The 25,134-nt window shown below is 43.5% G+C and overlaps 1 protein-coding gene across 1 annotated transcript in view; it reads right to left on the bottom strand.

Moving 5' to 3' along the window:
- Window positions 1–6,310: 6,310 nt before the first annotated feature.
- The window catches only part of LOC129391454 (mitogen-activated protein kinase kinase kinase 20-like), a 35,042-nt gene continuing 16,218 nt past the window's right edge, over window positions 6,311–25,134 (bottom strand). Inside the window, exons 6-9 of the mRNA XM_055079253.1 lie at window positions 16,627–16,743; window positions 13,837–13,911; window positions 10,951–11,101; window positions 6,311–7,455 (exon numbers count right to left, since the gene is read on the bottom strand). Of these exons, the coding sequence (XP_054935228.1) occupies window positions 6,755–7,455; window positions 10,951–11,101; window positions 13,837–13,911; window positions 16,627–16,743 (1,044 nt within the window). The 3' untranslated portion in view covers window positions 6,311–6,754. The remainder of the gene's footprint in view (window positions 7,456–10,950; window positions 11,102–13,836; window positions 13,912–16,626; window positions 16,744–25,134) is intronic.

Raw genomic sequence — 25,134 nt, 5'->3', positions numbered from 1 at the left:
AAGCCCCCCAGTTTTGTTTGTTTTTTTTTTTTTTTTTGACACACTGCATGGCTTGCAGCATATTTGTTCCCAGAACAGGGATTGAACCTGGGCCACAGCAGTGAAAGCACTGAGTCCTAACCACTGGACAACCAGGGAACTCCCAATAAGCCCCCAAATTTAATCAGTGTCTCAGAGTTGTTCTCAGGGGCCAATTCATATTAGCAAAGCTCACAAGAGACTGATGTAAAAATCAGAATGGCAATTTTTTTTTGTTGTTGTTGGTACGCGGGCCTCTCACTGTTGTGGCCTCTCCCATTGCGGAGCACAGGCTCTGGACGTGCAGGCTTAGCGGCCATGGCTCACGGGCCCAGCCGCTCCGTGGCATGTGGGATCCTCCTGGACCGGGGCACGAACCTGTGTCCCCTGCATCGGCAGGTGGACTCTCAACCACTGCGCCACCAGGGAAGCCTGGCAATTTTTTTTTTAACACTAGAAATGTAACTCTAAAGTGGATTGGAGGGAACTTCCCTGGTGGCGCAGTGGTTAAGACTCTGCGCTCCCGATGCAGGGGGCCTGGGTTCCATCCCTGGTCAGGGAACTAGTTCCCACATGCATGCCCCAACTAAGAGTTCACCTGCCACAACTAAGAGTTCGCCTGCTGCAACTAAGACCTGCTGCAACCAATAAAAATAAATAAATAAATATTAGAAAAAATAAATAAAGGGGACTGGAGATTCCTGTTAAGGTCACTTAATGAGCATGGGATTAGTACAAGAATTTAGATGATTTGATGGCTTGTTAGCCTGATTAATATATTAATCAATTAATGCATTCATTCAATAAACAGACTGAGTACCAACTATGTATTGGAGATATACTGATGATCAAGATAGGTGCAGTCCCTACCTTCATAGAGCTGATGGTCTAGTGAGGAATACAGAGAAGCAGACTTGGGGACAATTTTAACAAAGGGAGATAGATCTGATTAACTACAAGGTGCTATGTGAACAGATGAAGAAGGGCCTGACCCAGGCCTGGGCCTAGGGATCAGGGAGGGCTTCCTGGAGGTAGTGAGGTATTAGCAGAGAGCTAAATGCTGACTTAGCTAGACAATGCAGGGGAAGCTTTGTGGAGAGAGTAGAAGTTTTGAAGACAAGAGAGAACATGGCAGCGTTTCAGTTTGATTGCTGTGGGGAGAGGCAGACAGTGATGCGGAAAAGGTAAGCAGGAGCCCAATCATATGACCGTCTTCACAACAGGTTTACATTTCCTTAACCAAGTGGATTCTCACATCTGTTTGGAAAGGGCTCTGCGGACAATATATTGTCCTGCTTACTGGTCTCCAGGATGATTGGGCAGATTATGCCCTGTGTGAAGGCCTGGTGTGGATAGTATTGCTAACCTTTTCCTTTGTGGATCACCCTATTCTGGCCTTCTAAGGCTGACCCCTTCTGGCTGTCCCCAAACCCACCCCCTAACCCTCCCACTGCCACTAGAAGACTCATGCTCTCTTTGGATGGCCTCATGCCTCCGGTCTGATTTTTAAACACGTTTTTCAGGTCTGGGAGGTATTGCGATGTTTGTGGCCCTTCCGTTGATGAATTCTTGGAGGTTAGTTGTATTTTCCTACCGTCAAGTTCTTGGGCAGCACTGCACTGTCCTCACAGAGCACCTTCAGGAGAGTGGGAACACAAGGGTTAAGCAATGGTGCAAGGGACTATGTGATAAAAGGCCCCCAAGAGGAGTCCAGAATGGGTCAAGTGGCTGGAACTGTGGACAGAGGCCTTTGGGGAAACAGGATGTCAGCTGGACCGTGAGGGCTGAGTGAGATTCATCTAGGTGGTAGGGAAGGAATTTCTTTGGGAGAGTTGAGTAAACTGAACATTGGTTATGGAGAGTAAATCTTGATTTTAGTTTTGAATGAACTAGGAGGTCACAAGTCTACTTCATTCTTTAACTCTCTTGATTTGCTCATGCATTATTTGGCCAGCCAGTGGGTCAAAGGGAAAGGAACATTGAATGAGGGGTCACTGGTGCCTGCTATGCTAAGGCCTTGACAATTTTGACCATGGATCTGGCATTTTTTTCCACCTCAGCAATCTCATATACCAGTTCCAGGAACAGCAAATAGACAGAGCTGGGTCCAGATCTTATGCTCTGACTTCCCCAGGCCACCCTGGCTTAACTGCAGCCTCTCAAATCCAAGTGATGGCAAGAGGTTTTATAAGCCTCCTCACTACAGAGTCTCTAATTTAAAATTTCAATGATGTTGCATCCTGAACAAGCTGGCACAACCAAATCATGGTTGTAATTGAGCAGTTTCTGAGAGCCAGAGTTTCAGAAGCATGCCATGTCTACAGCAACTTGTTGAGGTGAAATGCTAAATTATAGAGAAGATACGTAGAAGGCTTATAAATATTTGGTATTTCTGAATTGGAACAGTTGCAGTTAAGTCAGAATTCTCTGAGCTGTGTGCAGGATGTTTTGACCCTGCCATTTTGAATTATTGGACATGCTGATCTTGATGTTTTGACCCTAGGACATTTTGACTCTATATTTATGAGTAAAATGTTGTGATCAGAAACCTATAACTACTGAGAAATGTTTGTCAAGAAAGATTGTCATTATGCCAATTTAATTCCCTGATATTCTATCCAACATAATAAAATTTTCCCATTTTCATATTAATTTTTTTTTGTATTGATCCTCCCCCATGGGATCAGTTCTTTTCAATGTAAGTTTTACAATGAAGATTTTGTATATCAATTTTTCTGTTGTTCATACCAAATTTTACCAGTTATCACTTGTGTCACTGTGAGCCTTCTTTTGTAGCAGTTGTTTCTTCATCCAATTATCCCATTTCAGATTTTACTATTCTAAATTTTACTGTGAATACTTTTAAACATGCCAATTTAGCGACTTCCCTGGCGGTCCAGCGGTTAAGACTCCGGGCTTCCAATGCAGGGGGTGTGGGTTCCATCCCTGGTCAGGGAATTAAGATCCCACAGGCCATGCTGCGCAGCCGAAAAGTAAAACAAAAAAACAAAAAAAAAACGGCTGTTTAATTTGTATTATTTTTATGAACTACATTCAGGAATTGGTTGAAAATAATTACCAGGTTATGTTTATTTCTAAAGTATCCTTGATAAATAATCTCTAGTTCTCCTTTACCTATTTGGGATTATTCAATTATTCAGGTTAGTTCTATAGAATTGCTAGTCTAGTGACTGTGCAAAGAGCAAAACATCCTGCTTTGTCTGGGCAATGCCTGGAGTGATGACTGCCTCTTTGGTAGCAACCAGTATAGACTCAGTTGTTCCAGACTTCATCAGAAGCCTATGAGGGTTGACCACATCACCCACACATAGAGGTGCCCAACTCAAAGAGATACTTTCTTAATTTATTCCTACTATAATTTTTTTCTCTTAAAATATCCCTGGTTGGGCTTTCCTGGTGGCGCAGTGGTTGCGCGTCCGCCTGCCGATGCAGGGGAACCGGGTTCGCGCCCCGGTCTGGGAGGATCCCACATGCCGCGGAGCGGCTGGGCCCGTGAGCCATGGCCGCTGGGCCTGCGCGTCCGGAGCCTGTGCTCCGCAACGGGAGAGGCCACAACAGAGGGAGGCCCGCATACCACAAAAAAAAAAAAAAAAAAAAATATCCCTGGTGCGTTTTTTTGGTGGTGTTTGTTGGTGGTTGTTGTTATAAACTCAGCCTCTTGCAACTGATTTAACTTGATGGAAAAAAAAAGTCCCGTTCATCCTTGCTCTGTCCTTGACTTACATTCATCTTTCAACCTGGCAAGCAATTTGTGGTGAATAAGCATCATTAGAAAAAAAAGTAACATCCACTCTTATTATTTCTTTACAACCAAGAAGCAAACTCCAGATGTTCTTATTTTGGTTTTGGCTGGGAGCATTGAGGTGAAGTATTTTTTCATGAGATTTTATGTAGTGGTCAGTTTTGTGCGCTGTTGGAATCACCTCTTTGTGATCAGCTACTGCACTAACTAGGGATGAGGTCATTAAGTCATTTTACTGCCAGGTTGGATTCTCTAACAAATAGCCCAAGAAAGCAAGAAGAGGGGAAACAGCATGAAACAAGCAATCACTGGCATAATACCTTTTAAACCAGAGTCTTAAATAATTCCCCAGAATGCACATTTTGTTTAATAATTAGAGCCATACTTTGTGTTCCCATCAGAGTGACCCAGTTAAGAATACATTCAGCTACTTATCCAGAAATTTTTTTTTTTAAACAAATTTATTTATTTATTTATTATTTTTGGCTGCGTTGGTTCTTCGTTGCGGCGCGCAGGCTTTCTCTAGTTGCAGTGAGCAGGGACTACTCTTCTTTGCAGTGCACAGGCTTCTCATTGCGATGGCTTCTCTTGTTGCGGAGCACGGGCTCTAGGTGCACAGGCTTCAGTAGTTGTGGCACGCGGGCTTCAGTAGTTGTGGCTCGTGGGCTCTAGAGTGCAGGCTCAGTAGTTGTGGTGCACGAGCTTAGTTGCTCCACGGCATGTGGGCTCTTCTCGGACCGGGGCGCAAACCCATGTCCCCTGCATTGGCAGGCGGATTCTTAACCACTGCATCACCAGGGAAGCCCTATCCAGAAATTCTCATCAAAGAAAATATTTTATTGCTTATTTGGAAGCAGCATGCTATGAAGATAGCATACTTTGTATTAGCTCACTTTAAAAAAATTAAACATGAACAAAGGACAAAGGAAAAAAAATAATTGAAAACAGACTGTGGTTGATACAAGCTTCGTGTGAACGGATCACAGTGGAGCTTAAAACCTTAGAGAAGTTGGTTACCCATGGTGGAAAAGAGGACCTCGGTGTCTGATGTCACCATTTCCCATCACTTTTGCTTGTAAATGCAGGTGGCAAACAATAAGAGTTAGACAACTGAGTTGTTGGATTGATGTTTAGGTCACAGCTTCCCTTGCAAGTAAAGGTCATTTCCTATAATCTAGATTTTAATGCTGCCCATATGCAGTTTCCACCCCCAGGCCCAAGCACTGCATTAGAACAGGGCAGCTACTCTGGGAATATATGCACGTACTTGAAGTCCGGTTTCTATTAAAAGAGACCTCCCCCCAACACCCCCCCACCTCGCCATCCCCAGAATTGCCAGTGTGTCATGTGGATTTCTACAGGGCATTGAGAATCCTATCCAGGCCAAAGGACACTTGATATTCAGGGTTAGTGAATGTTGAACAGAATCTCAGAAGGTACTGAAAGTAACACTTATTCATTTGACATATAATATGTTCGTTGCCACCTGACCCTTTGATTTGTAAAAATATGAATTTCCCAAGCTGGATCCCACAATTCCTGTCCTAAACTGCAGGCAGTTTCCACCCACCCGTACCATTCGCCTCTTTACCCCCAGCTGCTTACAGCTTTCTTGCTACAAAGATGGTATTTACTGTCTTGCTCTAACAGGGTGTTGGTAATTTTAAATTTCTCTGGCTTTTAGCTTGTGATGTTATCATCCCATTCTGTGTCTGTTTTCTTTTAGATTTTAGAGTGCTGACATCCCAAGAGGACTTTATGGACCGTTGTTTTCCCCTCTTTGCTCCTCCTTTGGTAAAATATAGAAAATGATATTCAAGGGCAGTCCCTGGGAACTTTGGGAAAGAAATAACCACAAATCTCCTAGGCAATTGAGATCTTTGGTTTCTGATGAGTCTTAAGGTATGATATATGGCATCATAATCAACATTAAGTTCAATAACCTTTTTTATTGCCTAAAATGACAAGTCAAATCAATTTGGCTCTGACCGTGATAAAAACCCAAATATCTTACTAAAATAAATACTAACCAGCAGTGTGGAGATTGGGTAAGACAAGTGAGGCACTTGCCTTGGGCACAAAATTTAAGGGGGCATTAAAAAAAAAAACACTTCAGTAATCAAGATTAATGCAATATTTTTAAAAGAGAAAATTAATGCAAAAATTACATGATAAAAAAATATCAAAATTCTAAATACAGGATCAGTAACAGTGCCTTGCCAAGCCATATGGGAGCCTTAGACAAAAGGAAAAATCAGTAGTACTTATTCTGTCTTTATGTAGAATTTCGATTCTTTATCACAGTTATTTTGCATTAATTTTCATTTATTTAAATATTACACTAGAATATTATTTATCTTGATTACTGAGTTGTTTTTTTTTTTTTGTGGTATGCGGGCCTCCCTCTGTTGTGGCGTCTCCCGTTGCGGAGCACAGGCTCTGGACGCGCAGGCTCATTGGCCATGGCTCACGGGCCCAGCCGCTCCGCGGCATGTGGGAACTTCCCAGACCGGGGCGCAAACACCGGTTCCCCTGCATCGGCAGGCGGACGCGCTACCACTGTGCCACCAGGGAAGCCCGATTACTGAGCTTTTTGATTCCTCCCTTAAATTTTGCACCCAAGATGAGTGCCCCATTTAAGATAAGTTTTTCCATTTAACCTCACCCTAGTCTAGGCCCTGCTAACCAGAACAGCGATGGCTAGGGTAATAAAATGGTGTATTCCCTCCTCTAAAGATGTTAATTCAGGGAAATAAAATACGTTTGGTTATATTTAAGTCTAGTTACTTACATTGGACAACGAACACCCATAATTTGGCCCTGTTTTGGCTACAGTCTCACTTAGAAGGTATTTCCCAAATCCAAAAAATGGAAAGGTTGTCTTTTTGTTAATTCTGTTGGAAGGCAGCACATTAGCAAAATCCATTACATTAAAAAAAAACGTGCTAGGCAAAGCTCAACTAGTTCAATTCATCAAAAGTTTCTCCTTCCACGGAAGTTTCCTCTGGGTCTTTCTCTGTTGGTCTTGGCAGGAGAGGGCCTGTGGGGTTTTCTCCGGTGTTCCACCCTTGTCCATCCCCCTTCGCTGACTTTGCTTTCCTCTTCATCGGCTCGTGAGTCAGTGTCTGTGCACAAAGGCATCCCTGGGATGGTCCTGGGTTGATGGGAGGCATTTGGGCTTCTCTTAAAGTCAGGTGACTGGTGAGTATTGAGTGCTGACTGAGAAACCCTGCAGAATTTTCCAGAGTATCTTTCTCTTGAAGGAGTGGAATGCTGATTTCTTCCACTGAATCTTCCTCTCAGAGAAGAATTGAGTGATAGGCTAGCTTGATTGTATTTGTTCCTGCTTCTATCTGAGATTCGACCCCTCTCTAAAGAGCTGTCAGTATTAAGACTGGAAAAGTCACTATCCCTGGAGTTGAGATGCAGAGAAGAGAAGTCTTTGGTCAGTCCATACTGAGTAGGAGAGGAGCTTCTGGACTGGTTTATAGGTGTTATCTGTTGGTACTTAATGGGCACCTGGGTCCGTCTCACAGCAGCAGCATAGGAGTCCTGGTCATTGAGATAGGGGAAGAATTGTGACCCCAGGATGCGGTTGCTCTGGGAGCGCTGTAAGGAGGTGTTGGATGCAATCTGCCGCATCCTCAGAGTATCCAGCCACTGGCAATCAGCACCTGTGGAAGAAATGGAAATGAACATCTTTGAAGCTACAGTAAATCTGCATGCCTAATTCATAAGCCTGTCTCAGGATACTTCAAGCCTATTTGGGAAGCTCAAAGTTTTACCATTCACAGACATTCTAGGCTAGTTATAAGGACATTTCCTTTATTATTATAAATACTTTAAAAAAATGAGGACATTTATACTTACCGAATTTATGCTATATGCTTGGCACTGTTCCAAAGGCTTTTCGTATAGTATCTCATTTAACCCTTCAAAAATCTTCTCAGGGGGCTTCCCTGGTGGCGCAGTGGTTGAGAGTCCGCCTGCCAATGCAGGGGACACGGGTTCGTGCCCCGGTCCGGGAAGATCCCACATGCCGCGGAGCGGCTAGGCCCGTGAGCCATGGCCGCTGAGCCTGCGCGTCCGGAGCCTGTGCTCCGCAACGGGAGAGGCCACAACAGTGAGAGGCCCGCGTACAGAAAAAAAAAAAAAAAAAAAAAAAAAAAAAAAAATCTTCTCAGGTCAACACTAATAATATCATTCTAGAATTGAGGAGACCGAAGCTTGAGAGGTGAAGTTACTGGACCCACGGTCACTCAGTTAATAATCTCAGGTCCTTCTGCATTTAAATCCCATCTTCTTCCCACTTAGCCATGTTGTCACTTCTAGAAATTGCTGTTTAAGTGTCTTTGGATGGTAGAGGTATGTTTAGTAAACACAAGGCTTTTTGCCAACCAGCACTTTTATTTATTTATTTATTTATTTTTGCGGTACGCAGGCCTCTCGCTGTTGTGGTCTCTGCCGTTGCGGAGCACAGGCTCCAGACGCGCAGGCTCAGCGGCCACGGCTCACGCGCCCAGCCGCTCCGCGGCATGTGGGATCTTCCCCGGCCGGGGCACGAACCCGCGTCCCCTGCATCGGCAGGTGGACTCTCAACCACTGCGCCACCAGGGAAGCCCAACCAGCACTTTTAAGTTCTCAAGAACCCTAAATGCAGATAAAAGAAATTGGGTTCTAAAGGTTGAAACAGCTAGACATTGTTTGGGAGAAAGACAGTTCATATCTCCAGAGGAGAGATTCCTGAGGTTCAGGAATAAGAAATGCTTTCTGCATGAAAAATGAAGCTTCATGGCAAACAGGAAGAAGTTATGGTAAAAGAAAATGGTTAATTAACAAGAGCCATTTAGTAAAAGCTATATTTCAGTGAATAAGCAAGTTCCTCACACTTAAGATCTTCTCTGTCTTCCCAAGGGCCTGAGTTGCCCGCATTCTTGAGTTCCCTGGTGTCCTCACTGAGCTACTCTGGCCGTGCTTGTGCCGACGGAGCTTCTGGAGAGGAACAGAGCATGCTCACCTCACCCTGCCAGCAAGCAGCCTCCCTCACTGCTCTGCACAGGTGACTCAGGCCTCTCAGGTGAGGGACGCATCCAGATACAGGCGACCTCCTGTGTTCAGACACTCCTCACAGGCTTCATTCAACCACCACACACCTTCTTCCCTTCATTTGGACTTCTCTGAAATCCTAGCTTCCAACAGAACCCTGATTTTGTTCAGTGTCCAACCCCCTCCACGGAGCCATGTGCATGGGGGAAGCTGACCACATCTGGCTCTAAGGCAGACTTTGATCCGTCCAAGCCAGACATAGCGATGCCATGGTTAGGAATGCACGAGGTGCTCAGCTCTGGCCATAGCAACCTGAAAGGTAGTCTGCAGGGGGTTTCTAAGCAAGTCTTTCTTACTCCAAAACATGAGAACAGGGAAGGGATTGACCTCTCATTTCCTGTGGGCCTTATCATATCTTTATGTGATGACTGAACACAAGAGGAGCTAGGCTGAGGGCAAAGGCAACATATTGAGGATGGCAGAGTGGAAAGAAGGAAAGTTTCATTTCTCATCCTTAACATGGTTGAGCAGCTTATCTTACTGCACCTGGAGCCTGGCCTACCTCTGGACTTCCTGTTATGGAGGACAATAAATTTTATTATAGTTAAAATCCGTGTTGTTGGGTTTAGAGTACTGCCCAGGATCCTGGGCCCCCTGGCTGGTGGGCGTTTAAAAACACCTAGTCTGGGGCTTCCCTGGTGGTGCAGTGGCTAAGAATCCGCCTGCCAGTGCAGGGGACACGGGTTCGAGCCCTGGTCCAGGAAGATCCCACATGCTGTGGAGCAACTAAGGCTGTGCACCACAACTACTGAGCCTGTGCTCTACAGCCCGCAAGCCACAACTACTGAGCCCGCGTGCCTAGAGCCCGTGCTCCGCAACAAAAGAAGCCACCGCAATGAGAAGCCCGCGCACCACAATGAAGAGTAGCCCCCGCTCGCCGCAACTAGAGAAAGCCGGGGCGCAGCAACGAAGATCCAATGCAGCCAAAAATAAATAAAATAAAATAAATTAATTTAAAAACAACAACAAAAAACACACCTAGTATGCTTGGCAAGTGAGTCCTTATAGTGGAGGACACAGAAGCTAGGCTCTCATAACTCAGGGACACTAGCCATCAGGGTACTTTGTTTCCATGCCGCCAAAGAACCTTCTGTTATGGCTTCTCAGTTATATTTTCTTATTGGGAAGAAGAGGCACTGATCAGAAAACATGTGTTTCTGGTTTGTTGGGGAGGTATGTTTCTCACCGTGAAAAGTGATTTGCATGGGGTTTTATGTATCCATCTCCTGCTTTTTTGTTAGCCTGACTCTGGGTTGTATTAGAGTTTCTGGACCTGCAAAGGTGAAGGTCAGAACTTCTTCCCTGAAGCTAGCAAATAATGACCAGTTCAACAACAAGTCAGCCTGCCTTCCTCTGTTATTTCTAAATGGTTTCTTTATAGCATCTGTAATTACTTATCACCACTACCCAGCATATGTATTTCATGTTTTCTCTTTCTCTATCCTCCCTTCCTTCTTTCCTTTTATTTTCCCCCCTCCCTCCCTTCCCTATCATTCTTTTTTTTTTTTTTCTCATTTTTTGGCCACACTGCACAGCACGTGGGATCTTAATTCCCTGACCAGGGATCAAACCTACACCCCGTGCAGTGGAAGCTCAGAGTCTTAACCATTGGACCTCCAGGAAAGTCCCATCCCTATCATACTTATGCTTTAACAGATCCATGGTGTTCAGGACTCAAGAGGTTGCCCCAGTGATAGGAGTGATTCTACAGGAAGGTTTGTTGGACATGGAAGATGATTCTTATCCTTATCTACAATTTTGGAAACTAAATATATATGTGTATAAATATACATACATATTTTTATTTACCAATGTAAAATAATCACTAATTTTCATCTTTTATGGTAGTTATCCAAATATTGTACTTTATTATAATATGCCCCTATTTCCAAGCCCATAAATACTACTTTCCATATAATTTGTGTATAAAACCAATATTCTAAAAAAAGAAGAAGGAAGTATTATATTAGAAATCTATATCAATTCACAGACTGGCCCTTATCCCCTGGTCTGAGGATTTGACATTCCCGCTTTGGAACATGTCTAGTGCACAGCTGACTTACTTGAGTCAGACCTGCTTCCAGGGTTGCCCTCTGAGTTGGGGAATAACGTCTGGATGGCAAGCTGGACAGCTTTCACTTCATCCTGAGGCTTCGTTTTACTCCACTGAATTGAATGGACGTGCTTAGTGCTTTTTGGAGCTCTAACATCGCTCTGTAAAAAAGAAAAAAAAAAAGGGAGAGAAACCCACAACCAAATATACACATGTTTATAAAATAGGAAGGAAGGAAAACCAGGTTATCATATCCCTTCAGTGTAATGGCTTAGAACACGATCATAATGCATTAGGTAAAATATTTGCACGGTTTGCCTGAATATGGTAATCTGATTGAAAGAAAAATCTTAACCACTTTATTCCTTAGTGGACTATAGTATTAAAAAGGTGGTTGTCTTCTCTAAGAATTTGTTAGTTGGCAAATCTCAACTTACCTCTTCGTTTAATAAGTAATGATAAACAATGTCTTTTGTTTATAGTAGTTGAATACAGATATTTTGTTGATTAAATAAAAATCTGACCACTATTTTGCCCAGGACTGCCTGTGATCATCCTGGGTAACTGGGTGAGTGTGGGTAGGTTGGTGGGACTAATTATCCCCATGGGAGGGTACAGGGTAACAAATGCAAAAGTGAGGAAGGATAGAGAATTAAGAATAAGGATTAGAAAAAGGAGAAGACGCCGGATCAAGACACATCACTTTCTTTGTCCTGTGCGCCCCTCATCACCAGGTGTCACAAATCAGACTAGATTGAAGAGCCTCTCAGGATTTGATACGGTTATGAACATTTTTTTTTTTTTTTTTGCGGTACGCGGGCCTCTCACTGTTGTGGCCTCTCCCATTGTGGGGCACAGGCTCCGGACGTGCAGGCTCAGCGGCCATGGCTCACGGGCCCAGCCGCTCCGCGGCATGTGGGATCTTCCCGGGCCGGGGCACGAACCCGCGTCCCCGGCATCGGCAGGCGGACTCTCAACCACTGCGCCACCAGGGAAGCCCGAAAAAATATTTTTAAAAAAATCCTGAAGTGACTGTTACAGACACAAGTAGCATACCATCATGGAGTCTGAGAAGGAGGAAGAAGGAGAGGAGGAAGAGGCAGGAGAGAGAGAAAGAGAAGGAAAAACTTGGTGAGGTGTATCTCCGGAACTAAGGCAGGTAGAGATGAAACTTGGCTGTTATGACTGTCCAGTTACTAAAAGAGGGCTTTTCCTTAGTAGTGGGGGGGGGAGGGGCTGGTCAACAGGCTCTAGAACAGTCCAGATTCCAAGTTCCTCAAGACCAGTCAACTTCTTTTATTAAGGTTCTGTGCCCTGCAGGCAACGCTTTGACAATTAATGTTCTTTCTCAGGTGCCTCATCCCTGACAGGCAGTGCACCCTGGCTGATGAGGATAAATCATTGCTGTTGTCCTAATTAGCTTCCAGCATCGGGTCACCCTGGAGAAGCGGACTGTCCAGGGTTTGGATTTCTCGCGTTAAAAAGCCACACCCTGGCAGCTCAGAAGACCATCCCAAAGCAGCAGCGCACAAAGTCCCATTCCAGGCTGACTTCCCTCACCTTACTGCTAGGAAGGGAACAGATAGAACAGGAAGAGTGGAAACTGTATTCACAGTCAGAGGACCTGGGTGTGACTCCACCGACTCTCATTGACTACCCCAAACCTCTGAGCCCGTTTTCCCTAGCTTTCATCTCTCTGAGCCCATTTTCCCTAGCTGCCAGGTGAAGACAATGCTCCCTATTTTTTATTATTTGCACAAGGTTAATGAGATAACACAGGTGTAAGCTCCTCTTACAGTGCCTAGGTCATGGCAAATACGTATTAAATGTTTCTTGGGTGAATAAATGAGTGAATGAATGAGGGCATGTCCTATTAAGGGTAGCTGCATACTAATATCTCCATGGGTGCCAAGACTCTGCTATAACTGTTTCCCTCCACCCCGTTCCCCCAAGGTTTCTCTACCTCATGAAGCAGCTTTTCCCACCACCATGAAGACCTTGCTGATTTTTAAAACATAATTAGATCATTTAAAGCAGCAGACTACTTAAAACACCCACTGGCTTCCCATGGTGCTTACAGTAAATCCAAACTCTTCACTGCGGCCCTGGAAGCTCTATGCTCGGCCCTGCCCACCTCTCTAGCCTTGTCACGCCCTCTGTGCTTCAGGAACTTGCACTTGCCCTTCCTTCCTCTGCTGTTCCTTGTTGCCTCCCCCTCAGAGGAGGGGTCTTCCCTCACCACACAATCTAACGTCCCGTGTCTCACTATTTTCTGGTTCTCACTTATCACTCTGAGATTACTTATTTATTATTTATCTCCCCCCACTGGAGTGCATATAAGCCTCGAGACAGTAGAGATTTAGTCTATCCTAATCACGGAACGTTACTCGTTGGTAGGTATTTGCTAAATATATGAATTTTAATTTTAATAGCACATTTTTCTAAAGTATATGTTTTTCTATTTTTCCATATATAAAATATGTGGAGTCTGGTTTTGAATGTAGAGCCCCCCTTACCCCCAGGTGGTAGTAGAAGTTGCACTCTGAAGAATTGCTGATCTACCTTCACCCCTAGACTCTAAGCACCAAGAAGGCAGAGCTCTGTTTTGGTCACTGTTCCGTATCCACAGTACCTCACACATGCATATGTGGTATCCAGAAGGTGCTCAATCATTAACTGATGAATGAATGAATTACTACCTCAATCTCTAGGCAAGTGTATCCCATTCTCAATCCTTCCCAACACTTTGTTAGAATAATTGTATTGATCTTCCCATACTCATGTTGGTTAAGCAGTTTCTCTTCCAATAAACTTTAAGCACTCTGAGGGAGCAAATAAATCCCTACGGGGAAACTGATGGTGAAGCCAACAGGCACCCACCCCCTGCCAAGCTTACCTCATATGTGACTGTGCATTCTACAGTCTGATTTTCCATTATTCCTATAATCCACTTCTCCATTACAAACGGGGGCTGAAAAAAACAAAAGTTAGGATGGGTGTAGAGCCATCATACAGCCTGCCCTGCTACAGCGCAGGTTTCTTGGAGGCCGGCTGTGCCGTACACAATTGGCAAATAGGGCGTGATTCAGGTTAACATGAAAGCCATGATGTCAGATTATTAGGAAACTCATGTTGGTTCACATGTGATTACTCACAACATGCTAATGTCTAATGTTTGGGGGTTTGGTTTCATAAGATATCCTTTCCTATGTTTGTGAACAGCTAATCTTGTCTCCCACAATCTTCTCCTTTCCAATACATCAATCAATCCAATCATTAGGTCATTAACTCAAGCTAATGTCTGGAAGCCTCAGCGGAAAGCTTTCTCACCATTAAGAGAAAGACTTAACAACATTAGAAGACCCTAAAGTGACTTTTTTGGGTGCAAGCAGTGGCTGGTTTAGCGGCTTCATAACCACCCTGCTTTCTGGCTATATCAGGCTACCCGGCAATGCTGCAGGTGCAAATGAAACTGGGAAGACCTTTCTTCACTATATTAAAATAAATGAGCAATAAAGAAGCCTATGCCTTGGATCCTATTTTAAGTTTGATGAAAATGGTCTTTATTAGAAGTGAATCTCCACTCTCTTCCCACCGCCCAACCCATCATTCCAGGTTTAAGGCTGCAAATGACTGACTGGCCATGAGATAGGCACAAAGCAAATGTGGTAGAGATTTAACTGGGCTTTTTTTTTTTTTTTTATCAAGAGAAAAACAAAGAGATTTTTATTAACATGTATACCTCATGTATACACAGGAGATACCCAGGGAAAAATGAGTAACTCAAAGAATTCAGGATTAAATGCCATCTTTATAGAGAAAGGGGAAGAGGGGGATGTAGGCCTCTCGGAGGAGAGTAAATGATTTTTAGGAAAGATGAATGGGCCCTTAGAGGAACAGACGGGAGGTGTGTGACAAAGTTTGTCTGGGTATGGAGTCAACTTCCAGTCTCTCCTGTGACAAGAATCAATCTTCCCTGTTTTTTTTTTTCTTCCTTAATTAGGATTTTTATTATTTCTGTTGATGTTAAAAAGTTCTACAGATTTTGAACGGCCCGCCCCAATCTTGTTTTTCCCATAGGCCCCGTTAATGTTGCTGCGTGATTGTGCAGCAGATATGCTTCCTCTAGAATGCATATATGGCCTTAGAGCAGAAGTAGCTGTATTAAGTTTTTATTTATTTATTATTTATTTTTTTGAGGTGCACGGGCCTCTCACTGTTGTGGCCTCTCCCGTTGCGGAGCACAGGCTCCGGACGCGCAGGCTCAGCGGCCATGGCTCACGGGCTCAGACACTCCGTGGCATGTGGGATCCTCCCGGACCGGGGCACGAACCCGTGTCCCCTGCATCGGCAGGCGGACTCTCAACCACTGCGCCAACAGGGAAGCCCTGTATTCAGTTTTATAACTCCACCGCGTTCTTTTTGCTCTGAGTGACTTCCTTCCGTTATCAGGCATTGACTTGCTTCTCAGTGACACTGAAGCCACTAACAACTGGTGGCAACCAGAGATGGCACAGGTGGGGAGGAAAGAGAAAGTGTGTGTCCAGTCTCCAAGACACCAAAACACAGTCTGTCCCAACAGAATAAGGTAAAGGTGAAAGCAGATCATAACCTTTGTGATAAATAACATAACTTCCAGTTACTCAGGGCAATCCAACAAGGAATATGCATATGCTTCTAAATTAAAAGGACTTGGGTGGTTAGCAATCTCATGCCTGGGAAGCTAACAGCATTCGCAAGTCTAATGCTGTGACTTTGAAGACTCTTTTCACTTCCCCACTTGTGTTTGTACCATGCTCTTTGCTGCCAGCCCCATTTTCCTCACTGAAACCAAATACACAGTCAAGAGTGTACTAGAGTTAATGGCTTATGTGACGTTTAGGGTGACTGTCCTATTGACATCATGGTTATTCACCTGAGTTGTTGACCTTCTACAATTGAAGCCTTACATGTATTTTTTCAGTATTATTGGACAGATTTGAATTTTTTCCATTTTGAAGAGAAGCTAAGCATTTCTCTAAGACTGTCTTCAGTGTTTTAATGGGCGTGCTTGTACCATTGACCCCAAAGGAGTAAGATGCTCTCTGGCCCCTCTGGGAATTCATAGGTGTGAACTCAAGGAAGCCATGAAGACTTCAACATGTGCTTCATGAATAATCTCATCTCAGTTCTTCAAGAAATTCAACACCACCAAGAAAGCCTTTCTCCTGACAAGTTTTTAAAAGTTGAAAATGACCCAAAATTCGAGGTAAATATTTACATCATTAGCATTTTCTTTCCTTTAATAAATGACAGAATACACATAAAGAAATGTAGAAGAAAGTTAAAAAAAATTAAACAACACTTTTTTGTAGTGCTTTTTAGTTCACACAGCGTACGTGGAATTTTAACAAAAAACTATTATGATCTCAATCTGCTAAATAAAATGTGCCTTTCAACAGCCAGCTTGAGGCTGAGCTGGTACGAGCATCACAAGCACAAAAGCACACTGCTGGGGGTTTTTTTTTGTTTTTTTTTTTTGTGGTACGCGGGCCTCTCACCGCTGTGGCCTCTCCCATCGCGGAGCACAGGCTCCGGACGCGCAGGCTCAGCGGCCATGGCTCACGGGCCCTGCTGGGGTATTTTAATGTCTTTGTTTGATATCTGTGACTTCAAAAAAGCTTTTAAGCAGTAAATAGAACTCTACCTTTGTCAGCTTTAAAACCTCTGCATCAGGTAGGTTAGTGTTGAATGTCACATCTTTGACGTAGGTTATTGCAATTTCATCCCCATCCATTTCCATATACATTTTCCACTTACAATCCTGGAATTAAAAGAAAAATTATAGAATTTGAGAAAGTAAAACAATTTTTTTTTGTCTCAATGTTTTATAACACATGACGTATTCTTTTTTTTTTTTAGGTAAGAAGCGGATTTATTTAGAAACACTCCACAGAGTGTGGGCCACCTCAGAAGGTGACAAAGGCCTTGAGAGAAACACACTCCTCAGACAGAGTGTGGGCCATCTCAGAAGGTGACAAAGGCCTCACATGACGTATTCTAAATGAAGTTTTACTGGAGTGTTTTTTTTTTTCTTTATCAATAAAAGGACATGAAATTAGATCTCTTTCTATATCTAAATAATCCCCAGGTGGGGCAGTCTTGAGGCACCATTTATCAATCTAAATGTTCTATTATAGGAGTTGCAAACTCCACATCCTAAATGAGCAAGGCAGATAAAAATGAATAAAGCCAGGCAGTTTCATTACAGAGCCTTAAATTGTAATCTTTCAAAATAGACCCTCTTAATTTACATATTAAACATTGCAGGGATATTTTTCCATTGACCCAAAGAAATGTGGTCTTCCCACATTTTTTGAAATATAAGTCCCTCTTGATCTACCTTTCACTTTTCCAGTGTTGGTAATGACATGGGCTCAAGAAATAGCTCCCTTTCTTCTTAACAGGAAATGTGAGGATGTACGGCAATGCATAACTGGCCTAAGCATTGTGGGGGGGTCAGGGGAAGGGTTAAGGGACTCTTGGGATCTAAAGGGCAACTGCCCTAAAGGGACAGCTACCACTCAGCTTCTGTTGATCGTTCCCATGTGGGAATATGAGTCTAGTCTTGCTAGGTCCTTTAATGATTTATGAAAAGTTGGATATCTGATTCTTGTATGAAACCTCTTGATTTTTTAAATGATGGTATGTTAATTAAATTTTCAGTAAAACCACGATGTAATGAAAGAGTGCTCTACACCATTAGTCACCAGGGGAATGTAAATTAAAACCACAATGAGATACCACTGTATACATACCAGGTGGCTAAGACTGATAACATCAAATGTTGGCTGTGATTTGGAGCTACTGGGTTGTTGGTTGGAGTGTAAACGGTAAAATCACTTTGGGAAAAGCTTTGGCAATTTATTATAAAACTAAACATATATGTACTCTATGACACAGAAATTCTACTCCTAAGTATTTACCCAAGTAAAATGAAAAAAGACTTGTACAGTATTCTTCTGAGCAGCTTTATCATAATAGCTAAAATCCTGGAAACAGGCCAAGTGTTGACCAACACTTTCATAGAATGGAATATACTCAGCAATACAAAGGAACTAATTATTGATGCATGCAGCAACATGGATAAATCGCAAAAGCATTATAGCGAGTGAAATTTTGTATAAAAAGAACAAACTAAGGCTTCCATTTACATGAATTTCTAGAACAGACAAAACCAATCTACAGTGGAAAATATTCAGAAAAGTGGTTGCTTCTGCAGATGGGGACTGACTGGGAAGGGGCATGAGGGGACTTTCTGGGGATGCTAATGCTCTATAGATAGTGGTTTGGGTTATATAGGTATATGCATTTGTTAAAACTCAGCAAATGTATACTTCAGATATGTGCATTTCTTTTTTTTTTTTTTTTTTTTTTTTGCGGTACGCGGGCCTCTCACTGTTGTGGCCTCTCCCGTTGCGGAGCACAGGCTCCGGACGCGCAGGCTCAGCGGCCATGGGTCACGGGCCCAGGCGCTCCGCGGCATGTGGGATCTTCCCGGACCGGGTGGGATCTTCCCAGACCGGGGCACGAACCCGTGTCCCGTGCATCGGCAGACGGACTCTCAACCACTGTGCCACCAGGGAAGCCCCAGGGAAGCCCCTGTGCATTTCTTACTGAAGTCTAGTATACTGAAGTATTTAGGAGGAAGTGTACTCATATCTGCAAATTACTTTGAAATGCATCCAAAAATAAAGATTGATAGATGGTTAAGAAGATAAGAGGGATGGACAGATATGTAATAAAGTACATATTAAAGATCCTGATGCTTGAATCTAGGAGTTGAGCATACAAGAATTCCTATAAAACTTTTTCAACTTTGCTGAAAAATTTATATGAAAAATTTAATAGTAAAAATGTTGGGGTATAAACACTGTGTGTGCAATTAAAAGGAAAAAGAAACCCATGTCTGTGCACCAAATTTGACCCCTGGATCATAAATTCATCTTCTTTCTTATATTATTTGAAGAATGAAGGATTCTGAGATTAAGGATAAAGCACTGAGCAACTTACATGCTGAAACCAGAACATGCTCTCACACAAGCAGACCTGGAATGTTCCCTGAGCAAGCTCGGACACAATTATTATGGAAGAATGCTAACAAAGGGGCTGCTGAAAACCTGTTGGCTTCAATAGGAAGCTGGGGGGGGCCCCATGTTTTAGGAAAGCTTCTGGACGAATTGCAGAACCAAGAAGGGCCCAGGCCTGAAGGGAGGGCCCCTCTTTGCCCAGCCACATTCACAAGATGGAGAGCCAATTAGTGAAGGAAAAGGTCTATTCAATAACGTGAAAAACTAGCTCTTGGCTAACACAAGTCAAATTAGTCGCTCAGAATTGACAAATCTCTCAGTATTTCTTTGTTTTGGAGCCACTGCTACCCTGGCAACGTGAGCCCTGGGATAACTGGGCAGGATAATTACTCTTTGGAGTCATGACTGCTCTTCTCTGAAATAGCAAGAGCCTCCTCAAGGCAGTAGCTGGAATAAAAAGCCTTAGAAAAGACAAGTTTACTTAGTTCTGTTTCTTGTGCCTGGCAAGTTTTGGAATGAAGTTAGTCAAAAGCACAGTTAGAAGACCTTGAACTGTGGTGCAAATGCCCAATCCCCTCTGCTTCACCTCCGTGACCTCTGGCCCCAATCAGACCCTGCCGAGGACAGGCTCAGGGGAGCTCTGCATGGAGAAGGGTCTGACTGGAGGGAACCCAGGCTGTGGAGTGCTTACTATGCTTTCGGCATCTTGCTGGGTACTTACACTGTGCTCTTTTATTTGATATCCATAATGACCCTGCAAGTTAGCTTTATTTTCCCATAAGGCAAGTGAGAAAAATGAGGCTTAGACAGATTAAGGAATTTTTCTAGGTTTTCCTAGCCAAGAAGTGGTGGAGGTGGGATTAGAAAAGCACAAGGCTGGGGACTTCCCTGGTGGTCCAGTGGTTAAGAATCCGCCTTCCAATGCAGCGGACGCGGGTTCGATCCCTGGTTGGGGAACTAAGATCCCACATGCCAGGGGGCAACTAAGTCTGCGCGCCACAATTAGAGAGAAGACCCACCAAAGCCAAAAATAAAATTAAAAAAAAAAAAAAGGCACAAGGCTGCTTGGCTCCAAAGTTGGAGGAGATACTAATAGGGAAGGGCAACTGGGAGGGTGGCAGGACAGACTCAATGGATGGTTGACAGAGCTCCAGAATGGGACCAGCTATTAAAGGAGCAGGACCAGAGAAGACTTTGCTAATACAACCAAAAAAGCAAGTGGTCACAGGTCCTCCCCTAAGCCCCAACTTCTTTGTTTCCTCAAAGTCCAATGTGGAGAAACAGGATCTAGATATAGGGTTACAGACCTTTTATTTTTTAAATTATTTTCCTCTTAGCTGAAAGAAAGCCTTTTACCTGAACCGTAAAAGAAGCTGTCTTCTACAGAAGCCATAAAACTATAATCAGAGAAGTGATAAGAAGGGCATTATCCATTCATTAAAAAGTAGGCATTGATTGTTATACAGATGGGAGAGAAAGAAAGGAAATATGCAGCGTTCACCCAAATTATTAATTTAATGTGTCAAGGCCCTGATGTAACTCCTGGGTATTTTCAGGGCATGTATGATTTTATTGTTGTCTAGTTAAGAAAAGTAATCTACAAATAAAGTAACGGAATTCTTTAAATTCTGCTCAATTTTAAATTACCCTAAGGTATTCCTGGAATTTTTGTTACTCGGTGAGCCAAAGGTGTCCAAAAGCATTCTCCACAACTCCCAGGATTTAAACAATTTATTGAATTCCACAGGACCCGACTGCAGACAGGATGCCGCCGTGTACCAAGTTCTTAACCAACTGATCATTGGAAAGGTTTTCATATGAATAAGATGAATTAAATCATCAATAATATCACTAAAAATAACAATTGTGCATATTTATGAGCCTAATATAGAATTTTACAAGCACAATTGCTAGCTTTTCAGTTTCTTGGTAGTGATATGGACCAGATTGTGGAAATAGACTCTGATTTAAAAACCATTCACTTTTATCAGGGTGAACTATTGATTTTGGCTTGATGTGAATGACAGAAATGTGGGTATTGATTTTTGAATGGGAAACATTCAAGAGTTACTTTGAACGTCTGTGAACAACTCTTGATCTTGACAGGCAGAAATCAAAAGCAGACAGCTCTGTATTCTGAGAGAGCCCATGGGGGCCTTGAAGGACTCCTTTTCCAAAACCATTTCACCCCTGGCAGTCTGCAGTGGTTCTGTTATTCACTCATTTGGTTTAAGGTGCTGAGGATTCCTATTAGAATGGAAACAATATAGGAAAGGATCATCATTGCGCCATTACTGGGGGAGCAAGACAGGGGTGAGGCGAAAGATCACAAGTTTAAAGTGCAACCACCTGAGGTGGAATCCCAGTTTTGCCACTTTCCCCACAACCTCAGCCAAGTTATATAACCTGTCTGAATCTTAGTGTTTTTTTTTTTTTTTTTTTTTTTTTTCTGTACGTGGGCCTCTCACCGCTGTGGCCTCTCCCTCTGCGGAGCACAGGCTCCGGACGCGCAGGCCCAGCGGCCACGGCCTACGGGCTCAGCCGCTCCGCGGCATGTGGGATCCTCCCAGACCGGGGCACGAACCCATGTCCCCTGCATCGGCAGGCGGACTCTCAACCACTGCACCACCAGGGAAGCCCCTTAGTGTTCTTTAATGACGAGTGGGTGGTTGTATTTGGACTAAATGAGACAATGTAAATAAAGTACCCAGCACTGTGCCAGAGCCAAATTAGGAGCCCCCAAAGAAGTGATTACTATTGTTACCAATACTGGTCACCAAAGGAGCTCCAATCTGTTATTACATTAGCCAGCCCATCACCTAGCAGCCATCTAAGAGAATGGGCCAGAAGGTAAGTGAGGCAGGAAGGTTCAAAGAGTGTCTAGAATAGGGACCTGGCCAGAGTGGACAGGCTGGATCAAAGCATCTTCCTTGGGCAGGAGTTTGGGGATCCAGAGGGCACTGACTGACACTGGTGCCGGGGACTGATCAGTGTTGGAGAAAAGAAGGTGCAGCCAAGTGGCAACACAGCAAAGACTGCCTTTATGAAATAGGTAGAAGGAAGAAACTTACATCTTCTTACATACATGGATTAGATAACACCAATACTGCCCTTTCCTGTTTCAACAGATCCTGATGCAGCCCTACCAACAGAAACCAGCAGATGTCCGGAGGGATAATGGCTGTGAAATGTGACTGACAGCCAGACAGCCTTATCTTGGATGAGGAAACTAAAGCACAGAGGGATGAGGTAATTTGACCAAGATCACACAGAGAGCAAGTGGTAGAGTTCAGAACTAAACCAAGGGAGCCCACTGTGCTATGAAGAGCAGGTTTCCCCTCTGTCTTTTCTGAATCCTGAACTTTTCCTGTTATGGGTTAACAAGAGTAAGAATTATAGGGCTTCCCTGGTGGCGCAGTGGTTGAGAGTCCGCCTGCCGATGCAGGGTACACGGGTTCATGCCCCGGTCCGGGAAGATCCCACGTGCCGCGGAGCGGCTGGGCCCGTGAGCCATGGCCGCTGAGCCTGCGCGTCCGGAGCCTGTGCTCTGCAACGGGAGAGGCCACAACAGTGAGGGACCCGCGTACCACAAAAAAAAAAAAAAAAAAAAAGAGTAATTATAGTACTTTCCACCTTCCAAAGTCAACGAGTAGTCCAAATTATCTTGGTGGTTCCTTTATAGGACTCCACGGCAGAGATTGAAATACTGAGTCTCTCCAATAAGTCCAACATAGTCAATTTCCCCCTCCTTTATTGAAAAAGATCATTGTTAAAAGTGTATATGGTGCCATTCCACTGTTTGTAAGCTCCTTTTCTTGACTGATTGGGCCAGGATCTGGAATCACAAACACTTCCCTCCAGTCCTGGCTTAGGCTTTGTGGCTAGGCAGGACGGCCACTCTCCAAAGCAGAAACAACCTTCTCCCATCTGTTTGCACAAGCAGAATCATGGGGCAGGTCCTGACTACCATGGATTTTTTATTTCATAACTAGATTCCCACCCAAGAGGACATTCCCACTTTTCAAATTTGTACCTTGCACATCTCTCGGGAGTGCTAATTACTAATCTATAGGGAAAAGGCAGTGACACAGCAGCCTTTGGGGAAGTTCTTCGCTGAGGCTGAATAGCAAAAAACAGCTATCCAAACCTTTCTACTAGCTAGATAATCTGCCCCTCAGTGCAAATCTATAAGAAACAGATGGGATTCTGTTGGGGAGAGGGGAATTTTTGCATTGGAAACTGATGAAAAAAATGACAATTCTGTTGATATGTACCATTTCAGCTGCTGAAATACCTGGATAATTTTAGGAGCAAGTGTGTGGTTAATGGAGGATGAGAAAGCATTCCGTTTGAACTGCTTCAGCATTGCCAATTACTTGAAAAAATTTTCTGAATTAAGATTACTGGCCAAGTAAAACAGAAAGTCTTACACTGTGAAGTTAACATCCTAAACAACACTCAGTTAATGCTAAATTAAATATCTCTTTGTGAGAAATCACTATTACATTCTCTGCAAGCTGTTTAAAATTCTTTGCAGTTCCAGGCTAATACATGTGATGCCAAACATACACATCCCTTCTCCCTTCCATAAAAAGAAGAAAAAAGAAGGAAAAAAAAAAAAAGGAGGAAGGAAGAAAATAAATTTAAAAAGAACTAATCAAGATAGAGGTAAATTCTCTAAATAGAAAAAGTGATTGAAGTTAGCACAAAAATTATACTTAAATATTATTTTAAGTTCTGGGCAATTCAGAAACAACAACCTCTCTTTCTATTCTTTTTTTCCTACCAAAATTTTATTGCAAACATGAGTATTATAGGTAAACCTTTAAAAATCTAGCGCCAAGATTATTTAGGACATTTGAGAAGGAAACAGACCTCCACATTGGGCTTTCAGGCTCCTATAGATGACCATTACCTGAAGGTTACAGACACTAACATTTTTTTAATGTATTTTTTATTTAGGTATAATTTGCACACAATAAAATGTACAGGTTTTTTTGTGTGTGTGTGTGTGTGGCCACACCACTCGGGCATGCAGAACTTCCCCAACCAGGGATCAAACCCGTGCCCCCAGCAGTGGAAGCGCGGAGTCTTAACCACTGGACCACCAGGGAAGTCCAGTGTACAGATTTTTAAGTGTACAGCTCAATTAATTTTAACAAATGTGTACACCAATGTAATTACCCAAACAGGTAAGATTAGTCTACTAGCCTAGAAAATTCCCTCATGCCCTTTCCCAGTTGATAACTCCTCCACAACCAGGGGCATCCACTGGTCCAGTCTCTACCACCCTAGATTAATTTTGCCTGCTCTAGAACTTCACAAAATTGGGATTTTGTAGTATGCATGTGTACATGTCTGGCTCTTTTCACTAGGCATAATGTTTTCAAGATTCTTATTTAATCCCCACAGGCTTACCCTGTTATAGATAGCACTGCACCCACGTTACAGACGAGCAGACTGAGACTCAGAAAGTGTCGAGATGGGCTTCCCTGGTGGCGCAGTGGTTGCGCGTCCGCCTGCCGATGCAGGGGAACCGGGTTCGCGCCCCATGGGAGGATCCCACGTGCCGCGGAGCGGCTGGGCCCGTGAGCCATGGCCGCTGAGCCTGCGCGTCCGGAGCCTGTGCTCCGCAACGGGAGACGCCACAACAGAGGGAGGCCCGCGTACCACAAAAAAAAAAAAAAAAAAAAGTGTCGAGATTTGCAGCAAGTTAACTGAGCTGCACTGGGCTTGCCCAGTCTAATGGAGGGGACACTGGTTTTTAAAATCCCCATCACCACCCTAATCCGTTCCCCATGACCAGAGAAAAAGTAAAATCACCAGAGAATGCCCAGGATTCTAGCAAAGAGGCCCTTCCACCTTCAAAAAAAAAAAATGGCCTGTACTAGGGAAACATTTTAAAATCTAAAATACAGAGGTCAGAATAAACTTTTTAAGATTCAAGAGGGGGGAGAAAAGGGAAACAGTCTCCTAGCAGGCGACTGACTATTTTGAAATGTAAGAAGTCATACAAGATGAAATGAAAATACGATAGAAATGTTGGTCATGCTGGTATTAAAAGTAGTAAGATGTTGATGATTTAGGCCTCCGAAGGCTCCTTTACATGCGTTGCTATTATCTCG

Source organism: Physeter macrocephalus, chromosome 2 (assembly GCF_002837175.3).
Source record: "Physeter macrocephalus isolate SW-GA chromosome 2, ASM283717v5, whole genome shotgun sequence".
NCBI lineage: Eukaryota > Metazoa > Chordata > Mammalia > Artiodactyla > Physeteridae > Physeter > Physeter macrocephalus.
This window is presented reverse-complemented; position numbering and strand designations above follow the sequence as displayed.